The following is a 21,656-nucleotide window of genomic DNA, read 5'->3' as shown; positions in this document are numbered from 1 at the left end:
CCAAGAATAATGGGAGTGCGAAAAGTTTTATGGAATGCTGTAAATTCGGGAACTTTGCTAGGAATACTTCAACAGTTTGCTGATAAAATTTTGACAGTCAAAGTGTCTTTACTTTCAACACTATCTGTGAGTTATCTGCCTAACTAAAAAAAAAAAACCATGTGTATTCCCCAAGTAATGTGGTACCTAAGCAGCTGCTTCCTTTGGGTTCTGCACCCTTGACTTATGAAGGCAATTCCTATGATTCCCGACCCAATAATGCAGGTCCAGAAACCTGCAGCCAAGACCAGTCACAGAATTGACAAAGCCTTTTTCGAGACCCTCCACTGGGCTCCAAACCAAAGGAACCTACTGACTCTGGGAACATGGGAACAGTGCTGCACACTGCAAGCTCTGCTTGCACCCTGCGCACAAAAGCAGCAGCCTTCACAACCTTCACTAGCCGCCCATATGAACTGAGGATGGCTTCAAAATTCAAGCAACAGGTGTCGTCAATGCTGGCGTGAGCCACAACTTTCAGACTACTGCAGAATGCACACTCAATAGCCGCCTCCACATCTCTGATGAGACCCTCCAGCAGATATACCGAGTGCACATTGGCTTTCTTCATCCCTTGAATGCTACTTGACAAAGGGGCTCCATAATGCACCTAACATTGGAGCTCCAGTAACTAGTAAACTCCTCCCCCCTTTGTGCCTGCTCAGACACTGCTGAAGAAGCGGCCACCTGTCACTCACAGGGTGAATGGGCAAAGACTGCCTAACAACACTTTGCAATTACAAAAATGCACAGTTACATATCTTAAATAGAAATGACATGCACAAAATTCAAGAAATATACTACTAAGAAAACACATGCCGCAGGTCGTGTGCATTTGCATGGTGCGAGATGACGATGTTGACCACCACCACCACCACCACCACCACCACCACCACCACCACCACCACCACATCATCATCTAAACATAGAACAAGGCTGTTAGGCCTGAAGAGTTACGATGCATGCTGATGGCAAGGTACAAGTGTATCAAACACCGCATGAGGCATCAGCTACCACTTGCCTGGCAGGACATCAATTAGAAAAATGGTAGAGATATTCTTGTATTGGAGGTGCCAACATGGAATTAAATGGGGCCCTGTATATACTTGCTATTGTCTCTCACTGATTAACAACACAAGAACCTACTTATTGGTCATGTGCATGCATTTGTTCACCTACAGCATCCCACTGATACTGCACTACACCACTGCTACACTCTTACAGGACAATGGTTTTAAGGACGCTCCAGGGTCATAATGATGACCGTGAGGTCCTCCAAATTACCTAACCTTAGAGACAGGAGAAACTAGTGGACACTTGTCCATACTGCATCTGACTTCAACAAATACCCTGCAAGTTTTGGTCAATGATTGAGCAGTCAAGGATCAATTACAGCTGTCCAACACTTTTCCTGTCTCACTGAGTCTATACAAGGATGTCTTACTATAATGACCATGATGAGATGGGATGTCACATGCTGCTAGTTAGGACTATAATCCCACAACACCTACTCGCAAGTGGAGAAAAGTAAACTAAACGCAATGACACATCAACTGGCTTGATAAGTCAATGACAACAATAGCAAATGCCTCTTCAAATCACCCTGTCTTGCCTCAGGCATATTTTACGGCCTCATTGTAACTTGATATTTATGTAACCCTGTGTACAATTTACATGACACCCTAGTGCACATAAAATAATCATTCAGCATTAGTTAAATGTGATGCACTATCTGCATGCAAAATTAACGTCAGAAAGAGTTGATAACACACAACAAAACTGTATCTTCAAGCTAATTACTTATGTCCAGGTCAAATACAAACAGAGCAACTCACCTATGCCAGCAAAGTCCCCTGAAGACTACCCAGCCAACACGAAAACAATGCTGTCAGTAGGATAGGTGAACTTCACATTGCACCCATATTTTAAATGATCATTGATAAATCATGGAACTGTTTCAAAGAACTAGGCCTTGGACCAATAGATTAGTAATGTGGGAGGAAAGTTTCTTAGCTACAATTTCTTCAATGAAAGTTTTAACGTCAACTGATCAGACGACTTACTGCAGGCAAAAACCCTTACACAGGACTTGTAGTAGGGAGAGGGTTGTTCTGTGGGAAGTCTTGCAAACCAGGAAATCATATTTTATGTTGCACTGCTGTTGCAAAATTATTGCAGTAACTACATTGTTCTGACTCGTCCTGTGGCATGAACAAATCTTCTGGACCAAGTGAAACTACCCGTAGACTTCCAGGAAATACGACAATATTTTAGCCAACCGCAGAAGAAAATTGAAAAATGTATATATTTCATCATAAAACACAGGTATGAAGTTCCAAACTATCAGAGGTTACAATTTATTATTCCGCTGAAAGGCTGATGCTATGCAAACAATACCAGTTATCTGACATTTTCTTTTGCTTATGACTTAACAGGGAGTCCTTAATTATGTAACTTATTTCAACCTAAATGCAAGCCTGATATCAAATGGAAATGAGTGATGAGATCATAACCATACCAAATTAAAAGGGTACTACATCAATATCTACTCACCTTGATTCACAAAACTTGACTAGCGTGGAAGGCTTATCCTGTGCATGCCTGTGACGCCACCATCTCTCAACTTGTCTTTCCGACCAATCTAACTGCTTTGCCAAGGCTACCAACTGCAACAAAAAAAAATGACATTTGTATATACTAAGGTACATAAATGTCTATATGTCATAACATATTATGACTTATTTGTAACATGAGTGTATTATGCTGTTTTCAACATCAAAAAATTGCTGTATAGGAAAGCAGTTTCAAACAGACTTGTGTAAAACAATGATATTATTCCAAAACATCTCACGCCGATGTATTTTACACAATATTTACATTTTTCACACACACTATCAATTCCACACTGTCAAGAGGGCGAAAATTTGACAATACGCAGTAGTTATAATGCAAGCTATATCTATAAAAGTTTTAAATCACCTCCAAGGATGCTTTTAGAGGAATACCCCAAAAAACTATTAACACCATTAAACTAGATCAGTCACTATTCTTTATACTATAACCATCTGCAATGTGAAGTACATCACCATAAAGAATGCTAATAATTGTATCATTTCGGAATTGTCTAAGAGGGATTTACTGTGGGGAAAAAACTGTTCCACTATTAAAATTACCAGTCACTACCTTTTTCAAAACTGGAAAATGCATGCTCTAGTTGAAAAAAAAGAGTGTCTCCAATATAAACTGTTGAGTTATAGTGGAGAGTTCAACATTCTATTGTCTTCAGCATAAGAGCATCAAAATTTTTATGTATATGGTTCCTCTCAGGTTTTACATTATATTTCAATTACAATTACTTTGTGATTGATAGATTGCAATGGTGATAGAGGGTGCCGGGGGTGGAGGTGGGGTGGGGGGGGGGGGGGGGGCAGGCAATGTTGTCAGCATGCAGCCACCCACATTAAACAATATCTTGCCCATATCTACAAAACAGGGAACGCAGCAAGCTTACAGCACTCCAGAAGGAAGTACAATTGGCTGGCGGCTCACCCTTGCCAACAAACTCAACTCAACTGAAACATCATCACTCAGTAAGTAATTTTAACTGAACTGTAGGGCAGGATTAACTTTGTATCAAGTATTTCAGGTCTTCCACTTCAGAAAAACAATTCACACATATCTAATACATCATTTTTAGTGGAAAGTTAGAGTCCATTTTCTACCAAAAGGTAATGCTCCCCAATTGTCAGAGACCCAAAAGGCTTTGCAGTAACTAGTGACTAGCTGCTATCAATCACTTTCTTGTTCATCAATAACAGCATGGTCTTCCACCAGTCCAATGATAAACTTGCTGTTACACTTCAGTACATATAATCAAAAATCTTCTTAGTGTTCTAGGAAAAAGATCAGGTATCCCAAAATTTTGAGCCAATTACATTTATCTCAAAGTCAAGTATAATTTCAGACAGTGGTAACTGGACAAATGTACTCTTCTTGTAACATAAAAGTTCAGTTAAAATTTGAGGTATTGAAACTTTCAAACAACAAGCATAGAACACTGGTTAAATTAACAACAAAGTAGGAATCTACATATTCAGACAGCATCCTTTCAACACTTTTTTCTGTATCTTCTTCAAATTACTACTTCAGACAGACCGTTCATGGCCTGCTCCAAACGCACCACTCGCCTGTACAGCAACACATGCTTTTGGAGAGGACCATGATATTTCCATTCTATGGCAAACATCTGACACATTTTATACATTGCTTGACCCTTCCCCAAGTTCCAGCATTACATAGCTCACAGTTGCATAAGAAATATACGAAGAGGGTCTAATATACAGGGCCACAGCATGGAGGAGGAAAAACCATGCTTTAATGCACTCTTAGAACACAAGTAGGTTGAACTTTCAAGTAAAAGCTGATATGTTTTATAGTTCATTATTTCTTTCTTTCATTGTACTCTTCATGTCAAGGACACCACCTTCTCATTTCCACAAACACTATCATTGCACATTATATCACATTTACTGCAATTAAAAATATTATGCAGCTCTGTCATGACAGGGCAGCCTCATGATTCTGAACAACTGGGAACCAGGAGATTACATGGTATCAGGAGAAAGTCGTTGTTCAGTGTGAAAGAGCAGCCTCTGTTTATAAGGCCTAGCCATCTTCGATCATTATGATTAGTCATGCATAACGGCCGATGATACTTTTTTTTCTAAAGCTACCAACTTGTCTCATTTATACAGTGTATACCAAAATAGAGCAAATGATCCAAGGTCCTTGGAATGTCTGCAACATGTTCCAAGCGAATACTAACCACATTTAATAAGATTCGATTACACGAGCATTTGAGGCACACTATTCACTTGCTGATTTTTCATTCCACCGAACCTCTGTTTCGACGTTTCTACTGTAGGTTTATATACAGGATTGTTTCTGCTGTTTCATATGTAGTAATTTGATGAAGCCAGTCTGGGGGAAAAAGAGAGAGAGAGAGAGAGAGAGAGAGAGAGATAGATATTTCTCCCCCTCTTTCTTTTATGAGGAAAGAACCCTCACTACAACATTATGACCCAATAGTAAGACAATCAAATGAGTAATCACCTGTCATCTCCAATCAAGAAGAAATTCAAGCCCTAAAAACATCCAGTGAGAAAGTCATCTTTACTATTTTTTGATTTCAAAGGCCATATATTGATGCACTTCCATAAGAAGGGATAAACTGTGACTACCGCTAGTTATGATAGTTTGATAAGGCAGCTGAAACGAGAAATACTGTCACAAGGCACTGAGAACACATACTGAGGATACTACACTGAGGTGACAAAAGTCATGGGATTGTGAAATGCACATATACAAATGGCGGTAGTACCCAAGGTATAAAAGGGAAGTGCATTGGCGGAGCTGTCATCTGTACTCAGATGATTCATGTGAAAAGTTTTACAATGCACGACAGAAATTAACAGACTTTTAATGAGGAATGTGGGACAGTCCATTTCGGAAATCGTTGGAGCATTCAAAATATTTCAAGCTCCATGGTCGAGAGTGTGCTGAGGATATCAAATTTCAGACATTACTTCTCACTACAGACAACAGAGTGGCTGATGGCCTTCACTTAATGACCAAGAGTAGTGGTGTTTGCTAGCAGACAACCAACACTGCATGAAATAACTGCAGAAACCAATGTGTGACATATGAGGAACGTATCCATTACAAGAATGTGATGAAATCTGGCATTAATGGGTTATGGCAGCAGATGACTGACATGAGTGTCTTTGCTAACAGCAACTCCTGGGATAGTGAGCATATTGGTTGGACCCTAGGTGATTGGAAAATCAAGGCCTGGCCAGATGAGTCCCGATTTCAGGTGGTAACAACTGACAATAGGGTTTGAGTGTGGTGCAGACCCCATAACACCAGGGACCTAGGTTGTCAACAAGGCACTGTGCAAGCTGGTAGTGGCTCCTTAATGATGTGGGTTATGTTTATATGGTACTGACTGGGTCGTTAGCCCAACCAATCTGGTCATTGACTGGAAATGCCTATGTTCAGCTACTTGCAGACCATTTGCAGCCATTCATGGATGGAATTTTTATGGATGACAATGAGCAACATCACTGGGTCACAATTGTTCGCAATTGGTTTGATGAACATTCTGGACAATAAGATAGAATGATTTGGCTACCCAGATCATCTGAAAAGAATCCTATTTAACATTTATGGGACATAATCAAGAGGTCATGTTTGTGCACAAAATCTGGCACTAGCAACATTTTCATAGTCCTGGACAGCTATAAAGGCAGCATGGCTCAATATTTCTGCAGGGGACTTCCAACTACATGTTGAGTCCATGCCACGTCGGGTTGCTGCACTACGCCACGTGAAAGGTTGTGCAACACGATATTAGGTGGTATCACATGACTTTTGTTGCCTTAGTATACATCAGGGTTGCGCGTGTGAGGTGCCTGCGAGCACTGTGGGCATGTGTATCGCTCGCGGGGAAGATTCGCGTGCATCTTGCATTCTCACATTTGCGAACAGGACTGAAGATTGCCGATAATACATGATTAACAGCTGACGCTCGAGTTTGTAGTCACATTAGAATTCTTTGCATGGTCATATTTATTACAGTGTGACGATGCAATGAGCACTTGCCACACAATATAACATGCGTGTAGTATTTGCGAAGTGAAGCCTTACAGACCGATCTTGTTTTACACAAAAGTGCAATTGAATGAAAAATTAAAAATAGTTAGCTTATAACAAGTCTGTCCTGAAGAAGAGCAAACAAATTTATGCTAATGTGCATACCTTTATGTGCCCAATTGTTATATAAGGCTTTGCATGTTAGTTATTAGGCTGTAAAAAAAGGTCATGTTGGTTTTCTATGTTATTCACTGAGTGATATTTTTTAACAAATTCTCCATCGCTGAAGGGATGCGCTGTTTTGGTTACTTTAAGAGCTATGTGACAGCTGACAATCAGTCATCATTGTCGATTACACGATTCTCTTCTTGTAAATATGTTACAATGAAGAGGTAAAAACTAACTTAACGCTTTATAAATAACAGTAACATTTTGAAGAAATGACATACCTATACATGAACTTAATTTATTCTCTCTTTCCTGTCCTGTTTTAACTTTAGAAATTTGGCCTTCCTTTCCTCAGTATTCAAAGTGATTACGAATTTCTCATGAAGGAGTTTAAAATGTGTCTTCACACTGTATTTCTTCCATACCAATAAAATAGCATTACAAAACACATACCGAGGGCCGGTTTATGTTACAGCTAAAAAGTAATCTTCTTCCCACTGTTGCGTTGATGTATGACCGATTTTCGTTTGTACAATCTTAAGTCGTCCCCAGCCATTTTCCTCACAATAATTTTATCCTACGGCGAATGCCAAAGACACTTCGATACCAGCAACCCTAACCACACAAAATTAAAAGGCCCATCTTGCCACACGCATACTGGTAACAAATGAAAGATATTAGCAGAGAGACTGAGTGAGAACTCTTGGCTGACAGTGCCCATGGGCACATAGTGTGGGCACTCAACTGGCGTCCACAAAGAGCGTATTTGGTATTTGACCCCCCCCCCCCCCCCGCCCTACACGATCTGAAATCTTAGGTGTGCTAACATCCACTGCTGGGGTTCATCAGTTTTTCTATTTGTTTAGATGTTTAAAAGAACATTTACTACAAGGGTAGGAGATTGCTGGTGACTAGTAGGTCACAGAGGCAGTATACAGATGATTACAAGCCAAGCCAAAAAAAAAAATTTATCCCCCCCCCCCCCCAATGGTACCCAAAGTCTTGCAGACAGATGAAACAAATGTGTTACACACAGAATGATCATGGCATGCTCAAAAGGACAAAATGTTAGTTAACCCCTTGAGAAAACTGGTCGCTTTGGAGAAATAAAGATGGTGTAAACTGGGACCAAGTCATACGACTCTCCACCACTGGTGTAACTCATGACAGTAAAGTAGTTTGGTATGTCAGTCTGTTGTATGGAACCAGTACAATAAGAGGCCATAACTGTGTAATTTTACAGATTGGCTTAAAGGAGCTCCCATCTTTGGACATGCCAACAACCATATCAAGAATGAAGTTACCCAATCTGTTGGTGTATCAACATGGACTGCCCAAAATGTCTATATAGAAGTGTAGCACTCGCAGCTATGAAATACAGCAAAGGAACAGTGGTCGTGGAAACTTCCATCTTCCAAGCTGACAACAGCTTTGTTCATAGGGCTATGAAGACATTCCTGGCTTGGCAGCGAACACTTAGGCACCATATGTACCTCAACTGGTCCAATAAATGACCCAATCTTAATCTCATGTCAAACTATTTCGAACAGTGGGTAAAAAGTATCAATCAACATCCCATCAATGTGTTAAGTCTGAGGGAACTAAGCATCAATGACTTAACAGAGGTACGTGTATACGGAATAGGCTCCTAGACATGTGACTGGTTTGAAGACTTCTTAAGTAGTAGAACCCAGTATGTTTACCTTGACAGCAAGTGTTCATCGGAGATGGGTGTAACATCTGGAGTGCCCCAGCTCAGTGTGATGAGAGTATTGCTATTTTCTTTATACATAAATGATCTGGCAGACAGACTGGGCAGTAATCTGCGGTCGTTTGGTGATGATGCTGTGGTCTACAGGAAGGTGTTGAAGCTAAGTGACTGCAGGCTGACACAAGACCACACAGACAAAATTTTTATTTGGTGTGATTAATGGGAGCTGGCTTTTAATGTAGGGAAAACAAACCCTTAATGTTCGGCTACAGCATTAGTAGTGTCCAGCTTGGCACAGTCACACTGTTTAAATATCTGGGCGTAACATAGCAAAAAAGATATAAAATGGAATGAGCCTGTGAGGATTGTGGTAGGGAAGACAAATGGTTGAATTCGGTTCACTTGGAGGATTTCAGGAAAGTGTAGTTCATCTGTAAAAGAGACCACATATAGGACACAAATGTGACCTATTCTTGAGTACTGCTCCAGTGTTTGGGATCCGCACCAGGCCAGACTGAAAGAAGACATAGAAGCAATTCTGAGGCAAGCTGCTAGATTTGTCACTGGTACGTTCGATCGGCATGCAAGTGTTACAGATATGCTTCAGGAGCTCAAGTGGGAATCCCTGGAGGTAATATGACATTCATTTCAAATAACACTGCTGAGAAAGTTTAGAGAAACAGCATTTGAAGCTGACTGCAGAACGATCCTACTGCTGCCAACATACATTACGCATAGAAACCACAAAAATGAAATACGACATATTAAGGTTCATACAGAGGCATATAGACAGTTGTTTCTCCATCACTCTACCTGCAAATGGAACAGGAAAGGAAATGACTAGTTGTGTTAAAGGGTACCCCTTGCCATGCTTGCAGAGTATGTATGTAGATGTAGAATGAATAACTTAAGCTGGATATGGCATACCTGAAGGATTTGGTACACCCATGTCCTCGTCGAAATCGGGCCATTATCAAGGCTAGAGGTAGTGTTACAGGGTACTAGCATGATGTGTGCTGTGGGTGAATTTTAGCCCAATGTGCTTTTATAATGCACAGAAACATTTAACAGCAATGAGATTACTAGCCTTGAGCTACACATTTTCTTGTAAAAGTATACTGAGAGAAATGGCTATTAGCCTAGTAATGTGTATGCAATGTTTTATGTCAATCAGCTGCCAGTGAGCGGTTGTTTCTCCAACTCTCTGTACTTTACTCAAAAATACACTCTGCAGTAGGAAATGGTGTGTGAAAGAAGACTTATTTCCCCACATTTATTGTTCCCAGTGGTCTGAAATCAATGTGTGTGTACCCCCCCCCCCCCCCCACACACACACACACTTTCTTTACATAACTGAAAATAGTTTTACACATAAATCTGGTTTATACCAGTTCCATACATCTCGATACAAACTTAGATGTGTATTAATGTAAATTCTGTGAGGATCTATATAACTCTTAATGCTCTTATCCTGACAGTGGCTATTAAGCTGCTGCATCTTTTTTTCATGTTTTCTTTGATACCAAGTTTTCTAATTATACATTAGGTTCAGAAGTCACACTCATGGTAATGGCATCATTATAAGAATTGGCACATATCCATATCTTCTCCAGTTTCTGTCAGTAAGTTTAGTTTAACTACAATTGTCATTACAGAGGAAGTTTCCTATAAATGATGTATGGTGCCATATCAAAAATGTCTTTGGCAAGAAGCAAAATGTCTTTGGCGACAATCTACCTCTACAGTTTATGTTTATATGATTTGCTGCAGTCAATTCATAGTGATAGTACTATCTCCTCCCCCCTCCAAAAAAAATCTTTGTTTTGGCAATAGACTGAACTGTAGTGCAGACCGTTGTCTACACTCACGCCCTATTTAATGCACTCTTCTTTCCGCCCCTCGTGGTAGCGTTCTCGCTTCCCAAGCACGGGGTCCCGGGTTCGATTCCCGGCGGGGTCAGGGATTTTTCCTGCCTCGAGATGACTGGGTGTTGTGTCGTCGTCGTCGTCGTCATCATCGTCATCATCATCGTCATCATCATCATCATCCATCCCCATTACGGTCGGAGGAAGGCAACGGCAAACCACCTCCATTAGGACCTTGCCTAGTAAGGCGGTGCGGGTCTCCCACATCGTTCCCCCTACGCTCTGTAAGCATGGGACTTCATTTCCATTTTTTCTTTCTGGTAACAAACTGCAAAGTAAGTTCAGAATATCCGTACCCACATAATACATAAATTTCAGTGTGTATTATGTACATAAACTTTATGGAATGTAGTGTGTCACTGCACTATTCTATTCCAACACACTGTGAAAAATTTTAACTATCCTCATTGGATGACTTGGCTGACTACAAATCCACTGAACTCAGCTTTGAATAGTCAAGGAGCAACGTGTGTGAAACATGACAACCTGGCACACTACATTTACCTATATTGTTTCATACTGCAACTGCCCAACTTAAATCTAATCAATGAGTCATCAAGTGTCATACCAGTGAATCACGTGGCTTTATCTAAGTGAACAATAGCCTCAAATAGAGATGACTCCCGGGATTGAGAAATACCCAAGTTATGAGTCACATCTCTAGTTTGGTATCAGGTTGCTAGTTTCAAAGATAATGACAGTAGCATGCTTAAACAGACAGTTATCACTTTTCATATGCATGTTCACCACTGAGAACTATGCCTTGAAGCTTTGACTTATTCTGCCCTCTAAGTCACTTGTTTAACATCATTCTGGTTAAGAATTATATCTTCCCTGATATGTTAACATTTCAAAGCTGCAACATGTGAATGACAAGACCTTTTGCATTAATGCTGTTCAATGTAAATCAAGCCAAAAGTCAGTTCCTTGCCTTTTTCTCAATAGCTTACTTTAGCATCTGAACTAGCAATATGCAAATCAGCGTCTATTTCTCAATAAGAATAATTAGCATATTTTATGGCATTTCTTAAATTACTAGCCATAAAGGTGGAAGAAACCACTTTTCAAAATTATATTGGAACAAAATAATTTGAATATTAATATTTTATAAATAGCTTAGAAGTTGCATGTGTAAAAGAAACAAAAATAGGGGGTACTAGAGCTGTATAATCAGATTAATACCGCTTTGATCATGCCATGAAAACTCTATCCAAGTGGATACTTTGAATAGACAAAAAATTTCCACAACTTTCTACGAAAAGCAGTAACCAATTTCTGCTATTTAATCACGGTACAACAAAATAAATATAAAACAACAGCTGACAAACCAAACTGACAGCCAAAAGGGATTGCCCTCAACCTCTGACAAAACTGTTACATTCTGAGTAGCTGAATTATTTGTCCTCCTCGTAGTAATTCACTTTTAGAGAAACATTCTCAGACACCGGTACATCACAATCTTTCACTAACACATCCTCAAACATAAAACTTCACAAATTTATTAGGCAGTTATCTTGTTACAACAGCATTTCAGAAACCTGTTTTCTATTGCTCACATTTTGGACAGGGTTCTTTTTTGATATAAACTTGAGAAGCAGTTCATTCCACGGAACCAATTCCCTTATGGTACAAGCCAACAATTCTGGGAGTCTCATGTCCTCTCGATACTGGTAACATATTTTCAGCACTGAAGACTATTAATCAATGATGGTTTATTACTCTCTAGTAACAGTTATCTGCAAGTCACTAAGTACACACTTTTACTTGCATATCATACTCTGTTGTCGGCTAAGGACCTTACAGTGAAGCGCATAGCTACAACACTAGAAAAAAAAAAGATGATTTTCACTATTCCAGGTTAAATCTGACAGGCAGAATAATAATAATAATAATAAATATTATTATTATTATTACTACTATTATTATTATTATGTGTAAAGAAATATCGTATTCATGATCTATGGAACAAGCATGTATATGTGTATAGTCTTTACCCCCATGTTTACAACTACACTACCCACGTATTGGAAAACGCAACTTTCACAGCAAATTTAATGTGCACTGGTGCAAGCATATAAACACCTTATGGCAATAGTTGTTGTTGTTGTCTTCAGTCCAGAGACTGGTTTGATGCAGCTCTCCATGCTACTCTATCCTGTGCAAGCTTCTTCATTTCCCAGTACCTACTGCATCCTACATCCTTCTGAATCTGTTTAGTGTATTCATCTCTTGGTCTCCCTCTACGATTTTTACCCTCCACGCTGCCCTCCAATATTAAATTGGTGATCCCTTGATGACTCAGAATATGCCCTACCAACCGATCCCTTCTTCTAGTCAAGTTGTGACACAAATTTCTCTTCTCTCCAATTCTAATTCAATACCTCCCCATTAGTTATGTGATCTACCCATCTAATCTTCAGCATTCTTCTGTAGCACCACATTTCGAAAGCTTCTATTCTCTTCTTGTCTAAACTATTTATCGTCCACGTTTCACTTCCGTACATGGCTACACTCCATACAATTACCTTCAGAAACGAGTTCCCGACACCTAAATCTATACTCGATGTTAACAAATTTCTCTTCTTCAGATGGCAATAGTTACAAAGGTATAAAATAAAAATATAGCAACCGTACTCTGTTGTCATTTAAGTGACCGGCTTCTAATTTAATTCCGATTACGATACAAGTCTTTAAACGTTCTTGGCTGAGACAAGCTTTATTAGTTCTTAAACATACCTCCCGGTGCTTCAGTTTTTTCTTTCCTGCGTAAGCAGCCTCAAGCTTTGCATTTGGCACAGCTTTCGTCCGCTTCGTATTTTTTATTCCTAGTGTTATGCCAACAGGAGCGAACCAGTACCTGTAATATTTTGAAAATAGAGAACAACAGTATCCACACCGAAGGAGACGTAATCTATGAAGCTGAACACGACATTTGCTTACCTTTCGCAGATATATCTGACGCAGAGAAAGACTGCGGCAAGTGGAATAGGAAGAAGCAAATCCCTAGGGTTTGCATATCCTTTCTGGGGGTCTATGTCACTCCACTTCACATTTGGAGGGAGCCAGAATGATGCACTCCAAAATATATCAGACAGGTACTGTAATGTCGAAGAACCTAACATGTTGCTAGTTGTTTAAAGTCAGTCAGGCACGTGACGTACAGGTGTAATGTAAATAAACTATTCTTCCAAACAGCCTATAACACGTATCAAAGCAAAGCACTCACACTGAGCTTTAAGCCTTTAACAGTCTTTGAAAACCACTGTCAGTCCTCAACCATCAGACTTCACAACCGCAAAATAATCTACTCAACTACTCATCAAACTACACCTTATCCACACCCACACTGCCCCACTACACATCCGCTACCAGTACAACACAAAGAACTCACGCAAAGATAAAAAACCAAGCCCCCGTCAAATCGCCAAACGCATGACAAATGACTGTCTTATGAGGCGGAACAATGTAACTTCTCGGATAGCATACATAACTGCACAGAAAATGCCAAGCTTGCATTCTTGGAGAACTTCATATGATTCTCATAGGGATTTGCAAAGTGGTTAGAGTATAAACAGTTTATAGTCGATTCACACTGAACGTCACGGAACGAAAGCCAAAATATTCCACAATGCATTTCAATCGGAGCCATTCACACATACTTCAACAGAACGGGACGACACGTAAACACCAACGATTTTCGGCCGCGAGGAGACGTCCTGTGAAACGATACTAAATGGTCTTCTCTGAATGAAACCTCGAACACATGGTTCAGAACCCCAGCCACGGTGGAGATATATTAGGTCTAATGGCAACAAACAGACCCGACCTCTTCGAGGAAGTCCTCATCGAAACTGGTATCAGTGACCATAAGGCAGTTATAGGAGAGATGAATTTCAAAACACAAAAAACAACTAAAATAAGAAGAAAGATTTATATGTTCAGTATACTAGGAAGCGAAACAATAGTGTCATACCTCAATAAGGAACTTGAAACTTTTAGCCGAGGACAGGAGCACGCAGAAGAACTGTGGCTCAAGTTTAAAAGAATAGTTAACCATGCACTGGACAGATATGTATCCAACAGGACAGTTCATAATGAGAGAGATCCTCCCTGGCACACAGTCACTGTAAAGCAACTTCTAAAATAACAGAGACTGCTGCATAATAGGTGTAAACCAATCCATAGTGCTTTAGATATAGAGATGCTAAATGGAACGCGTTTGGCTGTCAAGAGAGCAATGCATGAACTCTTCAGTGACAACCATAGCAGAATATTATCAAATGGTCTTGCACAAAACCCAAAGAAATTCTTGTCATACGTAAAGGCTGTTAGTGGCACCACAGTGTCCAGTCACTCGTGGACGAGACTGGAACTGAAGTTGAGAGTAGCAAAATAAAAGCAGTAACGCTTAACTCTGTTTTCAAATGTTCCTTAACAAAGGAAAACCCAGGTGTATTACCCCAATTAAATTCTCGTATCACTGAAAAGATGAAATAGATATTAGTGTCAGTGGCACTGAGGAACAGCTGAAATCCTGAAAACTGTACAATGCCTATGGAATCCCTAAATGATTTTATAACTATTTCGCAGCTGAGTTAGCTTCCCTGTTAACTATAATACATCGTAGATTCCTTGAACAAAAAATTGCCCAGTAGGTGAGAAAAGGACAGGCATACACATCTACAAGAATGGTAGCAAAAGTGATCCACAAAACTACCGCCCAATAATTCTGATAGTCATTTGTTGTAGAACCGTAGAACTTATTCTGAGGTCAAACTAAATGAGGTCTCTCGAACACAACGATCTACTCCATGCCAACCGGCATGGATTTCGAAAACATAGATAATGTGAAACCGAACTCATACGTTTTTCACATGACATCCTGAAAGCCATGGGTTATAAACAACTGTGTCATAGCACCTGAAAGGGCAGGTTATACACTTCAAAGTGTATAAACAATACAGTATTTCTCGATTTCCGAAAAGCATTTGACTCAGTACCGTGTTATCAAAAGTACGATCGTATAGAGTACAAGACGAAATTTGTGACTGGATTGAGAATTTCTTGGTACGGAGGGCACAGCATGTTATCTTGAATGGAGATCATTGACAGATGTAGAAGTAACTACAGGTGTACCATAGGAAGCATGTTGGACCCCTTGCTGTTTATGTATTCAGTATGTATTGATAAGATTGCAAAGTGGTGCAACGATTGGCAGCTTGCTTTAACGGTTCAAAGATATAAAATTATGCACTTCACAAAACGAAAAAAATATAGTATTCTATGAATATAATGTTAGTGACTCACAGTTGGAATCTGTAAACTCATACAAATACTTGGGTAAACACCTAGTAGGGGCACTAAGTGGAACGATCACATACGCTCAGTCGTGGTTAACGCAGGTAGCAGATTTTAATTTCTTGGTAGAATACTAGGGAAATGCAATCAGTCTACAAAGGAGACTGCTTAAAAATCACTAGTGCAACCCATCCTGGAATATTGATTACCAAGATGGCGGATGTGTACAATGTGAGTGTGGTTTGCTGTTCAAGTATTTGTAAACTGTGAGAAAGACATATGTTGTCTGCGGAAATTTGCCGTTTATTGTGACGTAAAGTGTGATCTGCTACAATACTGAAATAGCGGAGAAAAGGCGTTCAAGAACGATAAATTACCTAACGTTAACAATGCCACATAGTGCATGTAGCAGTGTAGTGCTACATAATGAGTATATAGCGAGTAAACAAGCCATGCTGTTGCAACAAGCTGGCAGGGAAAAGTGTAAAATTTGCATAAAATGTAGAAGGAAATTTCACTATTCATTTGTAGAAACGACATCCAGAGTTAAAAGCTGTAAGTCTATCTTACGTGTACAACTGAGTGTGACGATCAAGAACGTGAAATCAATATAAAAACTTGTACCCATACGGGTGCAAACCTAATGGAAGAGCTTATAGCAGCATGAAGTGAACTAAAGAATATGGAAACAGTCATAAGTGCGTTAACTAATGAATTACAGAGACGTGAAATATTATATAACACATGGAATAGACTCTAGCTGGGCAGCGAACAGTGTCATAAAAAACTGTATCATAGCACCTGAAAGGACAGGTAATGCTTCAAAGTGTATAAACAATGCAACGCAACCGAATACAGTGAATACCACAGACAGGTGCAATACGTCTCATAAGCAAAAACAGTCCGTGAGTACCAAAATCAAGGCTGTACAGACAACCAGAAACGCTGGTAGACAGGGTCTGTTGTGGAAACCTAAAGTATGTATTTTATCAGACAGTCATGGTGGAAATCGTGTAGCTAACATGCAGCACTTAAGTGGAAATAAGTACAAAATCCAGGGAAAGGTACTACCAGGAGCCCCTATGGCTACAGTGCTGCAGAACTACAATGATGTGCATAAACTAACAAAGGACGATTATGCTATTATTTGGACTGGTGCAAACGACGTCGCGAAAATGAAGCCAGCACTGATCTTCAATTATTAACAAAATACGATGATGTGACAAAAAATATGAACTTCCTTGTTGTGGAAATACCACATAGGCATGATTTAGAGGACTGGTCGTGTGTAAACCAAAAAATTAGACATAGAAGTAAGAAGCAAGCAAATAAGGAGCATTATAAAATGGGCTATGCTGATGTTCCTGAAGACACAGAAGAATACGGGCTTCATCTAAATGAGAAAGGCGAAGAAGAAATGGCCAAAATAATTATGGAATATGTGGCAGTGAAAGGCAAAGTACAGAGAACCATTGCACCAGAGCAGCTAGAATGGAAAGCTGAAGAAAGTGAAGCTGCAACTTCAGCAGTAGGTACACCATCTACATCAAGAGAATCTTAACTGACAGACTCGATGTTATCAGTTCTGTCACCATCTAGAACGACAACTATATAAATGCTTATATGCAGGAGTTCAGTGCAAAGGAAGACTTCACATAGAAACTAATAACTTCAGCTCCAGGTACACCACCGACACCAACATGTTCATAAGAAACTGGTTCACTGTCAATAAACACATCAGCAACTAGAACAGCAACAAAACTACAATGACAGGAGGAACATCTGCCTCAGTCGCAACAAAACAGCTGAGCAGCCATCAGCATCAGAAGCATCAGTGCAATCATCAACACTAATTACAAAAGCTATAGCTTTAGCATTGCCTACAGCTATACCAGCGGAAGAAGAGAAGATACTCAAAATACAAGAAACAGGCTCAGATATTGTGTGCAGGAAGAAAATAGTGCCACCTACCAGGCTGAATGATTTTTAATTGGAAGCAGAAGAAAAGGGAAGTACACAAGATAAGTGGTATTTGTGAAAATAATACATTAAGTAATGAAAGTAGTACTTTAGACACTGGTATAAGGGCGCCATCCCTGTGTTACAAAAGACTACACAAGCACTCTTCAGTAAAGAGACATTCAATGTAGTTGACAGTAAGGGTTCTAACAAGGAACCCCTTGAATGTGGGGTAGCAAGTGCAGTCGTTAGTGAGGCTCATTTAAAAATATTTGTGTTTACAATTATGACAGGAAAATTATTAGCTGCCAATGACTCACCATGCGGATCAGGGCACTGATAGAAAATGAATGTCCAGGAGGTGCAGAGATCAAACTTCTATAGATTCAAAAAATGTTCAGATAACAAACTATAGTCATGCACCATGAACACCAAATAAAAAATAACACCCCACAGTGATCACAAATGTTCGCATCATCAAGAGCGAAGGCGAACTCCTTGGAAGTTACAAACCATGCAAAACGTTCGACTAGGTATCCTATCTTAAAGAATGCATGTAGAATTGTATTGGTGTAATGAGCTGATGAGAACTGATGGCATGCAACCGAATGCAAAACAGTCTGTCTTGGAGCTTATCATGAAACTGGCTATCGTTTAAGGTGTAGCTGCAGATAGTGTGATAATATGTTTTATAGTCACAGAAAAACAGATCTCTATAGGCTGCATTTGTCCATGTTCCAGGTGGTATGAACTGCAATATCACACTTTTCAGCAGGGATACTTTGCTCTAAAGGAGTATGACTTTCGCAAACACACGAGGAATCAAGAAACAGCAGGTTATTTTGACGAGCTATTGACCAAAAGCAGTGCTCATACCATAGTTGTAGTCCTCTAATGGTCATTTTACCACTCTTTCTTGCTGTGACGCAAATAAGAAAAACTTGGCAGCCTGCAGCCAGGCGACGGCGCGAGTTTTGGTGTTCTCGTAAAGATAAGTCATTTTAGATTATAAAACATATAGTTTACTACTGATTACGTCGTAAATAGGTGTATGAGTGTGCCTTTTATGTGTACCATTAAAGGTTTCATTTTTCTTTACGTAATGTAGCAGAAAACGCGAAAAGATCGTACAGTCGGATTTTCTATTTACGTTTTGCCGCAGTAAATCTATAGAATTTCGTTTAGTTGTTCTTTGCTCTCCCCAGCAATTTAACTGCAATGTACCTCTTCATTATTTAACTAGCATTTCCGGAAAGTAGCGTAGAGTTTAAGTTGTTGTTTCAGAAACTTTGCACTGTTGTTTTTGTTTACACACAGTTGCGTATAGGCCAAATTTGTGGAACCATATTTTCGTGTTTATCTGTAATTTAACTGACTTATTCTTAATAAACTATTACGTTTATCATGAGTGAAAAGTGCTTGACTTGCCGTAGAATTGTTAGATCGGGGCTTTGGTGTGATGGGTGCTGTAGTTTCTTCCATGTGGGTGACTGTAGTGGCGTGGGAATAGGGCAAGTAAATTAGATTAGATTAGATTAGATTTACTTTCATTCCAATTGATCCGTAGTGAGGAGGTCCTCCAGGATGTGGAACATGTCAGAAAAACAACACTACACGACAAATATTTACAACTAAAACAAGTAAGTTAATGTACCATTCCACAGGTCCCAAGTGGAATGATCGTCATTTTTTAATGAACACTAAGAGTCATTTTACAAATACTAATGCACTGAATTTAAAATAAAAAAGTTTTTTATTTATTTATAAGGGAATAAACATGTAATACGACTACTGTAATACTTATTTACAATGAACACATTACTGCACTGAAATGGTGCAGAAGTTAGATTATACTTACACACACACACACACACACACACACACACACACACACACACAAGTTTTCAATGAACACATTACTGCACTGAAATTGTGCAGAAGTTATGTTGTACTTATATACAAATCAGTTGGTTTTACTAAGAAATTCATCAATGGAGTAGAAGGAGTTGGCCACCAATAAATCCTTTAGGCTTATCTTAAACTGAATTTCATTGATTGTTAAGCTTTTTATGGCTGCTGGCAAGTTATTGAAAATGTGTGTTCCTGAATAATGCACACCTTTTTGTACAAGACTAAGTGACTTTAAATTAAATCCTTGTGAAGATTATTCTTATTTCTAGTGTTGATTCCATGAATTGAGCTGTTGGTTTGAAAAAGTGATATATTTCTAATGACAAATTTCATTAAGGAATAAATATATTGGGAAGCAGTAGTTAGTATCCCTAGTTCCCTAAACAGGCTTCTGCAGGATGTTCTTGAGTTCACACCACATATAACTCTTACTGCACATTTTTGTGCCCGGAAAACTTTAGCTTGGCTTGATGAATTACCCCAAAAAATAATCCCATATGACATTATGGAATGAAAGTAAGCATAGTATGCCAGCTTTTTCATTTTTATATCCCCTATGTCTGACAAAATTCGCATTGCAAACAGAGATTTGTTAAGACGCTTCAGCAGTTCTGTGGTGTGCTCCTCCCTGTTGAATTTATTATCAAGTTGTAATCCCAAGAATTTAACACTGTCCACTTCTTCTATCTTCTTGTCAGCATATGTTAGATATATACTCTTGGGACACCCCTTACAAGTTCTGAACTGCATGTAGTGTGTTTTTTCAAAGTTTAGTGACAAAGAATTGGCTAGGAACCAGTGATTAATGTCCACAAATATTTTATTGGCTGATCTTTCTAAGACTACACTTGATTTGCTATTTATTGCAATGTTTGTATCATCGGCAAACAAAACAAACTTGGCATCTGGTAATGTTACTGATGAAAGGTCATTGATACACACAAGAAAAAGTAAGGGCCCCAAAATGGAACCTTGTGGGACCCCACATGTAATTAGTTCCCAGTTGAGACTCATCAGTGGTTTTGTAGGATTTGGGGTAGAGATAGGAAGATACTAGAACAGGAGGGGAAAATCGCCGCCCTTCAGGCTGAGTTAGACAAGGCCAGGGGAGATCTTGACAGGTTAAGGATGGAGAAGGGTAAAGAGAGGTGGGAAGTGGCAACACGTAACAAAAGGAGCAGGCCTAGAATTCTATCCGACAGCTTCGTGGTGAATGTGGAAAATAGATTTGACCTGTTGCTTCAGTTAGAAACTGGTGAGCCTCAAGCAGTTGCAGGTGTAGACAGGGCACAACAAACTTTCAGTAGCAAATTGAAAAGTACGAAAGTAGGGAAATCAGCAAAGAGAAAGTAAGTGTTGTTGTTAGGTAGTTCCCATGGAAGAGGTGTTGGCCAACTTTTGTAGGATGAACTAGGATCAGAATACCAGGTCACCAATTTTTTTAAACCTAGTGCTGGTCTGAAGCAGGTGACGGAGGATTTACGATCACTTTACAAAGATTTCACTAAGGAAAACACCGCGGTTATAGTGGGTGGGGCAGGTAATAGTATTGACATAGATCCTGGGTACAGTATAGGGTGTGACCTGGCAAAGATTGCATCAGCATCGAAGCATACTAGTGTTGAGTTTGTTTCTGTTCTTGGGCGCCATGACTGACCTCATTTGAACTCTTCTGTCAAGAGAGTTAATTTGGAGTTGAAACGGTTGCTTATGTCGGGTGCAGGGTCACACATTGGTGTGGTTCCTGTTGATTCTCTCAATAGGTGGGATTATACTAGGCATCGCCTTCACCTCAACAGGAAGGGGAAAGGTAAACTGGCTGGGAAAATAGCAGGAAAGATAAAGGTGGGAGGCACTGTCATGAGTGATAAAATACCAGTGGTTATAGGGTTCAGAAAAGACTCTTTTTTAAGGTAGTGAGGACAGAAAGAAACCAAATTTTAAGAGAGGTTAGGACTGAGACAAATCTTCAGTTCGAGAAAGAAACCAAA

General features: G+C 39.5%; 1 protein-coding gene across 2 annotated transcripts in view; it reads right to left on the bottom strand.

The window, feature by feature from the left end:
- Positions 1-13,904, bottom strand: part of LOC126185042 (ceramide synthase 6-like) — a 118,923-nt gene extending 105,019 nt beyond the window's left edge. Inside the window, exons 1-3 of one of the 2 annotated variants that reach the window (XM_049927790.1) lie at positions 13,438-13,904; positions 13,234-13,354; positions 2,593-2,705 (exon numbers count right to left, since the gene is read on the bottom strand). In XM_049927790.1, the coding sequence (XP_049783747.1) occupies positions 2,593-2,705; positions 13,234-13,354; positions 13,438-13,619 (416 nt within the window). In that variant the 5' untranslated portion in view covers positions 13,620-13,904. The remainder of the gene's footprint in view (positions 1-2,592; positions 2,706-13,233; positions 13,355-13,437) is intronic. The other variant, XM_049927789.1, reaches the window with a different exon arrangement.
- Between the last annotated feature and the right edge of the window lie 7,752 nt (positions 13,905-21,656).

Source organism: Schistocerca cancellata, chromosome 4 (genome assembly GCF_023864275.1).
Source record: "Schistocerca cancellata isolate TAMUIC-IGC-003103 chromosome 4, iqSchCanc2.1, whole genome shotgun sequence".
NCBI lineage: Eukaryota > Metazoa > Arthropoda > Insecta > Orthoptera > Acrididae > Schistocerca > Schistocerca cancellata.
Note: the sequence above shows the minus strand (reverse complement) of the source record. Positions and strands in the feature narration are given on the sequence as shown.